This window comes from Sinocyclocheilus anshuiensis, unplaced genomic scaffold (genome assembly GCF_001515605.1).
Source record: "Sinocyclocheilus anshuiensis isolate Anshui unplaced genomic scaffold, SAMN03320099.WGS_v1.1 scaffold714, whole genome shotgun sequence".
Lineage (NCBI taxonomy): Eukaryota > Metazoa > Chordata > Actinopteri > Cypriniformes > Cyprinidae > Sinocyclocheilus > Sinocyclocheilus anshuiensis.
The window spans coordinates 1,184,147-1,193,192 of record NW_015546068.1 but is presented as its reverse complement, the minus strand read 5'-3'; the positions used below and the strand labels follow the sequence as shown (position 1 = coordinate 1,193,192).

Below are 9,046 nucleotides of genomic sequence, written 5' to 3'. Positions count from 1 at the left end.
TCTTCTTCCAAATGTTGCGGTTAGAGTTTCATGTAAATCAGGGCGGGCTAAAACATCATCATTGGTCCACTAGTTCTAGATTGACAGCTCTTCCTCTAGCCAATCAGTCGAAGAGGGGTGGTGACGTCACTCCAACGCACCTCATTACTGTCGATGCTCAGTGTTTTGTTCACTTGCACAGGTGAAAATGGACAACTGTCAGCTGGGAAACATCTTTCCATACAGGACACCGTTATATGTGTCTGTCTGTCACTGCTGTACGCCTACCTGGCGATCCGTTAACGTTAAATGAGTAAATCGGTAAATTAATTTTGAATTAATGTAATGTTTTTGCATTGAAAACGATAGTGCTACAGAGTAGACAGTTACAGAGGCCAGGTGGATTTGATATACACAATGATTTATTGTGTTGTGTTTATTTGCATAGCTACATATATAATTGCCTAACACTATCATATTAATGTTTCAAATACATAAAGTTATACATAACAACAATATGAAAGTAAAACAGCCAGTAGGTTGCGGCAAGTTTCTATATTTAGAGTAAGACATTAAATCATTCATTCAAATGACTGATTCATTCAATGAGGAATAAAGCGAATCATTCAATACGAAAGGCTGCTGTGTTGCTTGTAGAGGACACTGTTCTGCTCTGGCTTTGTTTAGACTCTTTGTCGAAATAGAGCAAAATGAGAAAATAGTTACTATTAATAGTAAACTCACTCAAAATATACTTCTTGTTATATTGATTCAGTTCAATAAACATTTGCAATGGTCCTGATATTAGGAAAAACACTCTTCCTCGTGTTTTGCTTAACTGTATGTCATAAAATAAATTATAGTGCCATTCTTTACAAACAACATTTATTTTAAATGCTAAGCCTAACTCATTTCAAACGAAACTAAAAACTGAACCTCCTGCTGGGCTCACATACCTCTCATTTCCATGAGTGAATCGTTAGACGCGGTGTAACATTTGGTTGATAAACTATTAGCCTATTTATTTTGTAAAGAAGGCTTTGTACTTCTCTCATATCTGAATATCTACTTATTACTTAAACAACATCCTTCACATATGCAATAAATTTGTTTGGAAAACCACGGCATGGCGATGCTCGAGCTGACCAGCAAAACTGTACAAAAGACAAGCTAAATTGAGTCACCAATACCTTTTGTATGTTTAGTTGTCTCATTTACTTTGATGATGAAGAGGCTGCGATGTAAAGTTTGCAATGCTAGAACTGATTATGTTGTGTGCGTGCGGGAAGCGCCGCTGTTCTGACGATTTGTGCTACCCTGTCAGATTTTGCTACCTCCCATTAAAACAGATGGTAGCATAATTCGATTGCGAAAAGTGCTACCTATCAGATTTTGCTTCCAGCATGATATTAATAAGGTGTGAGGCTTTATTAACATGTACACCTACCCCAACCCTAAACCTACCCTTACAGTAGGATAAATACAGTGGTGGTAGCATAATCTGATAGGTAGCATTATTTGTCAGAACACCGGCGCGAACACTTGGGTTACTCACATCAGCGGAAAGATGTGATATCCGTCAGATAGGAGCAAGACATCATTCAAAACTATCTATTTTTTTATCTGTTCCTTCAAAATAACAGTGAAACGTTGTACTTTTGTAAAATAAAGTAAACATACAAAATGCACCTGCCGTCTTTGTGAACCTCTTGCTGAAATGAAGAAAAACTCAGCGATACTGTCTAACGTTATACTTGTCACACAGAATGAGAAATATATTTATATGCATTATATAAGTCACTTTGGAATATAAATCATAGCACGTTCAGAAGATAAAAAAATGCAACGTGTAGTCCGGAAAATATTTAAAAAAATATTAAAAAAACAGAGAAATATAACCAAGGAAAACATGATTTTTTGTGCAATTTGGATAATTTTGCTAAATAAGGTTTGTGCAATATGATTTTAACTGTGTTTAAAGTTTTGATTCATGCTTATTATTTTTTTAAATGCGTTATAATAATTTACACTTATTATTTTTTGATCCGTGACCATTGTTTGCTATTCTGAAAACTTTGCTTTCATTTTTAAATTTTGTGCAATATAATTTTACTTGCGTTTTTAAATTTTGGTTTCACGCTTGTTTTTTTTTTTTATCCGCGACAGCAATACATTTGGCGGGAAAATGATCCCATAAGAACACGCGATCATGCAGGTCACATGCACACTTTACAAGTTTGCAAGGTTTGTGAAATTAAATGTTCATTAGCCATTCAAAGATTTGTTTAAATAATGTAAATGCGTATTTGCTGAATGCTGACGGCAAACGAGAAAGTATTATAATGTTTGCCTTTCTATTACTAATAATATAAAAGCAGTCGTTATAATACTTTCTGTATACATTTTAATTCCTTTGTTTAACTGTTCTATCTGATTATTAGACAGACTTCTATCCGTATTTAGATAGAACTGTTAACGACGACGGCGAACAAGAGGGAGAATGTGAGCACTGTGTGCTCAGGCCCTGCCGCTCTTAGCGCCGTCAAAATAAAAGTCCTGCCTCGAACGCATCGGCCAAACAGAAAAACGTATCCACTGATGTCGATATTTGAAAAATGCCAAATATCGGCCGATATATCGACCTTGGCGATATATCGGTCGACCACTAATACATTCAACTACTTTGTCATTAAAACCAAAACTTTTTACATTTGACAGGGTTTGTTGTTTTGAAAAGTGCATTAAAGGCAAAGCTGATACATATATATAATTTCAAAAATCTTCATCCTTATTTTGTGAAAAACTGTACATGATGGAATGTTTTGTTGCTATTTTTGAACTCAGCATCATCAAATTAGGTGATATTAGGCCCTTTTTTTGCAAATCAGCAGATTTTATTTTCAAGATGTGTTGTTTAATACACTTAATTTATCTGTGTCGGAAATGAAATGGTTTCTAGTAATTCAGCCCACACTGTGGGTTTAACTCGTGACTCGTCTGTGCTTTGGCCGTGTAGGAAGCACCCTGATCAAAGTGGGCGACTGTCAGAGGAGACTGGGCGGCGCTGAGAGAGAGTTTCTGCAGACCTCATCCATTAGCTTCCTCACACCCTTACGCAACTTTCTGGAGGGCGACTGGAGGACCATTTCTGTGAGTTTGACTCTCTTGTGGTATAGATTTGCACGGGATTCTGATGCATCGAAAAATGTTGTCCTCCTCGCAGAAAGAGCGGAGACTCCTGGAGAATCGGCGCTTGGATCTTGACGCCTGTAAAGCACGTCTCAAGAAGGCCAAAACAGCAGAGGCCAAAGCAGCTGTAAGACTTACTTACCCTTTTCTCTCCTCATTTTTCTTCTCTTTTCTTTAGGGATAGGAATCATAAGGGATTTAGCATTTCTGATTTTGGTTCACATTCCAGTTTTCTTACAGGAATAGGTCAGCCAAAAATGAAAATTTGCTGAAAATGTGCTCACCCTCAGGCCATCCAAGATGTAGATAAGTTTGTTTCTTCATCGTAACATAAGAAATGTAATATTCCATCACCAATGGATCCTCTGCAGTGAATGGGTGCCGTCAGAATGAGAGTCCAAACAGCTGCTAAAAACATCACAATAATCCACAAGTAATCCACACCACTCCAGTCCATCAGTTAACATCTTGTGAAGCCAAAAGCTGCGTTTTTGTAAAAAACATATCCGTCATTATGGCATTTTAACTTCAAACTGTTGTTTCTGGCAAAAATATGAGTCTGTAATCCGTAATAACACTTCCTCCAGTGAAAAAGTCCATCTCCTTTTGTCCTCTCACATCAAAATCCACCCACATATTTGTTTAGAGCTGTTTTGGCTTGTAAACGGTGCTTGATCTGTGCAGATTTCTCTCCTGATTCAGATGAGATGACTTTTTCACTGGAGGAAGCGTTATTATGGAAGCAACGGTTTGAAGTTCAAAATCTCTTAATGATGGATTTGTTTCTTACAAACACGCAGCTTTTGGCTTCACAAGATATTAACTGATGGACTGGAGTGCTGTGGATTACTTGTGGATTATTGTGATGTCTTTATCAGCTGTTTGGACTCTCATTCTGACGGCACCCATTCACTGCAGAGGATCGTTAATCTGGAAAACAATCAATCAAAAGTTGATTGTCTTGAAGACTCGCCTCTTATTATGTGTATTTTATTTGATTACAATCTTCTGTGCACGTCGGTTGCAGAATGCAAACATTTCAAAACTATTATTTGATTTCAGAATTTTAAAAGAAAGTAACTAGTTCTGAATAAGAACTGGTTCTCAATTCCCTTTCCTCTCATTTGTCTTCTTTATTGTCATGCTTTGATAACATCACTCAAAATATCTCTGTTCCTCGTGTTTGTTGTGTGTGGTTGTGAATATTGAGTGATTTCTCACCTGTTGTTTGAGCACTAATTGTTTGTCTCTGCTTGAACCTTCACAGTGTGAGGGAGAAGTGAGTATCGCAGTGCATTTCCTCTTATGCTCATTATGCTTTTTTTCTGCCTTTTTACATTTTTTGAATGACAGTGACATGAAGACCTTTCAGTTTTGTTCCTCATTTTTCATGCACTCCACTAAGATCTTCTTTTGAATGATATGATGGAATTACATGTATCTGAGTAAACCTTAAATATCCAGATTGCCAGAATGCATTGCAACAAGCATAGAGATTTTTTTAATTACTTTTTGATTTTCTCCCAAAAAGTAGAGGGAATAATTTCTAAAGTTCTCTGTTATAAAGGTTGCTATGCCCTTCATTTTAAAAATGTGTTATTTAGAACTGAAAACTTCAGTGTTCTGCTTCTGCTTCAGAGTTCTATTTAGAACTCACTTTATTGCCACATGTCAAATATACGAAATTAAAGTCAAATATGCAAGTGTACACAATTGTACACATTACTTATGTATGTTTTGGATGTGTGTGCTTATTGGAATATCTTATTTTGTATATTTATTAATATTAAGTCTTTGTAATTTATTAAAATGTTTGTAATATATATTTTGTTGGCTTATAAACATGCCACTATTTGAGTATTTATTAATATTTTGAATTGGCTTTTATATATATTTTCAGTTTTCATTTTAATTTTAGTTTAAGTTTTAGTAATGTTAGGTCATTTGTTTTAGCTTTTTTTAATATTTCTATTTAGCTTGGCTTCATTTCTTTCAGTTTTAGTTTTAGTAATTTTAGTACTTAAGCTTAATTCAGTTAGTTGCCAAGTGAACATTTCCAAGATTCAGCCAATGTGTGATGTTTAAAATCAGTTACATCTGAGGATCCATTTCATTTATGATGCTGCCTGAGATTGTTGTTGCCTGTGTAGACAGTCGACAGCGAGGGTTTGAAACAGAGAAATCAATCAAACCTTCTTCTGTCAAGAGTGAAAGTATGATTCTCAAGTCTACCGAATCCAGTTATTTTGTCAGCGTCCTCTAGTGGCTAATATGTGAACAGAAAGTGTAATTTGTTATCATCTGTTCCATCATATCATAATATACACCCACTCAAATTGTTTTGGTTTTCATCAATGCAATATAATACATAATGCACACAAAAATGCAATATTTCAGTTGCCATATCTTTATTTCATCATTCAGCAAGATCAAAGATCAGATGTTTTCATTCTTACTATTTATCAAAGATCAGCTCAATATCATCTAAATTTGATCAAACTTGACATTATTCTGATCTTTGAATCTTTATAAGCTGTAGTTCTGATGCATGATGGCTTTTAGAAGAGAAGTCATTGCTACTTTTTGTTTGTAGCGTTTCACAATGACCAGCAGTTATCATCCCATAGTTCAATGCAGCTGATGAAGACTGTAATATCTGCTGTTAGTGGTTGTGTTTTGGCAGGAGGTGTGTATTAAAGTACGCGTTCTTTTCTGTTTCAGGCTGTTCCAGACTTTCAAGAGACCAGACCGTGTCATTATGTGCTGTCTGCCAGTGCATCTGCGGTAAGAACATCCTGCGGTCTTCACTGCCTGAGACATCCACCTACACACACACACACACACACACACACACACATATCTACACATACACATATTACATTTCCAGTATTAATATTCATGATAAACATAATCTGTCATTCATTATTCGTCATACAAATCTACAAATGGAAGCTTATTTCTGCCACAGAATAAAAAAAATAAAAAAGGTAATTAAAAAGGTAACTTTTTGTCTCACAGTCCAGACTTTTTTCTCACAATTCTGAGAAAAAAGTAAATATTGCAAGATATCAATTCAAAATTGCAAGATATATACTCAGAATTGTGAGATACAAACACTCAAAATTGCAAGAGAAAACAAAGTCAGCATTTTTTTTTGTATTATTCTGTAATGGAAACAAAAAAACTAAATTGCGAGATGTAAACTCAGAATTCAGAGAAACAAAAAGTCTGAATTGTGAGAAAAAGTCGCATTTACCTTTTTTATTTTTATTCCAGGGCAGAAATATCCTTCTATAACTTTGCCCTTCTACATACTTCACCCTTGTGCATTAAGGATGTAAATGAGCAACCTAATACTCACCACTATAACCAAACTAATCACATATTTTTCTGCTTATATTACACCTATTTACTCTCCATTTATAGTTTGGACCTCAGAGATGTCAGCATTCTGAATTAAATTATCACTCAAACGTGCTTTGTCCCTTTGTGTTCTGCTGTAATTAAACACAGCTTGAGTTTAACACTTCTTTTCGTTGTAATGCTCTCTGTTTTTTTGTCTTGTCATGTCTTTCTGTATGTGTCTCTCTCCTCTCATCAGCTCTGGAACGAGGAGCTTGATAAAGTAAGTGTGACATCACAAATATATACATGTTCATATATATTCTGTTGTAATATTAGTCAGGTCAGCACTATGTTCACGCTTATGTGCAAGGTTATTGTCAACTAAAGCTAAAATTAAAACTAAAAACAAACTATTATTGTTACTTGAAATAAAATAAAAAAATGTATATATATTTTATTATTTCAGCTACAGTAGTTACCAAATAACTAAAACTGAAATAATATCAATAAGAAATATAGCTGCAAGCAGCAATTAAGAGGCCAAGCACAAAGAAGGCAAGATAAGTCTCAGACCAACTGCATCAATGAGCAATTAAAGACATGTTTATGATTTTAGGCAAAATGGCTGAAAAATCAAATACAGTCACTAGTAACTGTCACGGTTTGTCAAGGGAGGACCCAAATGCAGAATGGACAGGGGAAACAGTTTATTAACAAAGTTAGAGCACAAAAGGATGAGGCAGGAAGACAGTCCACACAATAAGGCAGGGCACACGACAGGAAAACGGGCTGGTCGGGGATGGGGGTAGGTCCAGACTCTGTGGCAAAAGGGGACTAGGTAGCAGCTCAAGGAACCACAGGCTTGGCCCTGGGGATGGTAACTCTTGAAGCACCAAAATGTCTGCCAGGTCAGAAGAATCAGCGACCAGGGAGGACTCAGGAAGCAGGGCAGGAACCAACTCGACAGACACACTCAAAGACAAGACAACAGGAGAGACAAGAGATAGACACAGATCAAAAGTAGAAACTTGCAAAACTATGACTATAGGGAAATAAAACTGAAAGGAAAAACAAAATACTAAAATAAGTACTAGAAATAAAAAACTGGAACTTATGAAAACAAAAGGATAACAATAGGGAAAAGCTAGGAAAAAATGACTCCAACTACAAACAAAATCAAGACAGCTACCTTGCTGAAGGCGGCCAAAACGGTACCGACTGGGGGGGCAGGTGGGTAGGGATCCCTGGAAGTCCAGGCCTGTCAGGATACACAGGGGGTGGGATAGGGAGGGCGGAAAATGTTCCAGGGGAATGGTTTAGGACTGACCAGGGTGGTGCCGGCCTTGGGAACCCTTGCAGACCGGGACAGACAGGTGCCACCGTTGGTTCCTCTCCCAACAGGAACACGTTTTACAGGCGAGGGCCTCCTACTGGACTGGGTATTACGGGCGGATTCCCGGATATTCTTGGTAGGCAAGACATGACTGGCAAGGGATTCTGAGGTGGCTTCAATGAGCAGATTAGGGCTCTCTGGAACAGCCTCCTTGACCAGAACATGGACAGTCTCTGAGGGTACAGCATGGCAGACAGGATTATTTTCTGTGGGCTTTACATGACTGACAAGATTTTCAGGATTGGCCTCTGAGGATGTGACAAGACTGACAGGGACAGCTTCTGTAACTGGAGTGGAGTCTGGAGTGGGCTCTGGGGCTATAACAGGGATGCCCTTAGGGATCTCTGGTCCAGGTTCAAAGATTGACTCTGAAAGGCCCTTGGGGGCTGCTGAAATGCCCTCCTTGGCCGCAGGAATAGACTCAGGAACTGACTCTTGACTGCCCTCGGGGGCTGCAGGAACAGACCCAGGACCTGATTCTTGAGTACCCTTGGGGGCTACTGGACTGCCCTCTGGGGCTGCAGGAACAGACTCATGAACGGATTCTTGGAAGACTGGAGCGGACTCTGAAACAGGCTCTGGAACAGACTTTGGACTGAACTGGGATGAGGCAGACTCTGGGCAGGACTGGGATGGACCAGACTCTAGACCTAAAGCCAACACTAGCCTCTAGTCAGGAGCTCGAGTGGATACTGGAGGCTCCAGGGCTGAAGCATACTCCGTGTCAGTGGGGACTGACGGCTTGAGAACGGCCTCCATAGATATGACAGGGACAGTGGGCTGCTTAGGAGTGGTTTCCATGGTCGTGACAGGAGTAGACTGCTCAGGCCTGACATCAGTGACTGTGACAGGAAGGGCAGACTGCTCGAAACTGGACTCTATGGCCGTGACAGGGAGAGTGGTCTCCTCAAGACTGGACTCCATGGTCATAGCAGGAAGGTCAGGCTGTTCAGGATTGACCTTGGTGGTCGTAATATTGAGGATGAGCTGCTCAGAACTGGCCACCATGGCCATGACAGAAGCAGCAGGCAACTGGAGATCCTCCAGGATAAGTGCATGAGGGGTCTCTGAACAAAGGGTTCTAGTCCTCCTGGCACGGGCCCTCCTACCCTTATGCCTCCCGGGGCAGGAAGCTGTTGG

At 38.7% G+C, this 9,046-nt stretch overlaps 1 protein-coding gene across 4 annotated transcripts in view; it reads left to right on the top strand.

Moving 5' to 3' along the window:
- The window catches only part of LOC107699667 (endophilin-B2-like), a 35,946-nt gene that overhangs the window by 13,328 nt on the left and 13,572 nt on the right, over positions 1–9,046 (top strand). For all 4 annotated transcript variants that reach the window (XM_016500999.1, XM_016500998.1, XM_016500997.1 and 1 more), the window contains exons 4-7: positions 2,996–3,129; positions 3,203–3,295; positions 5,890–5,952; positions 6,770–6,793. In XM_016500999.1, coding sequence (XP_016356485.1) covers positions 2,996–3,129; positions 3,203–3,295; positions 5,890–5,952; positions 6,770–6,793 — 314 coding nt within the window. The remainder of the gene's footprint in view (positions 1–2,995; positions 3,130–3,202; positions 3,296–5,889; positions 5,953–6,769; positions 6,794–9,046) is intronic.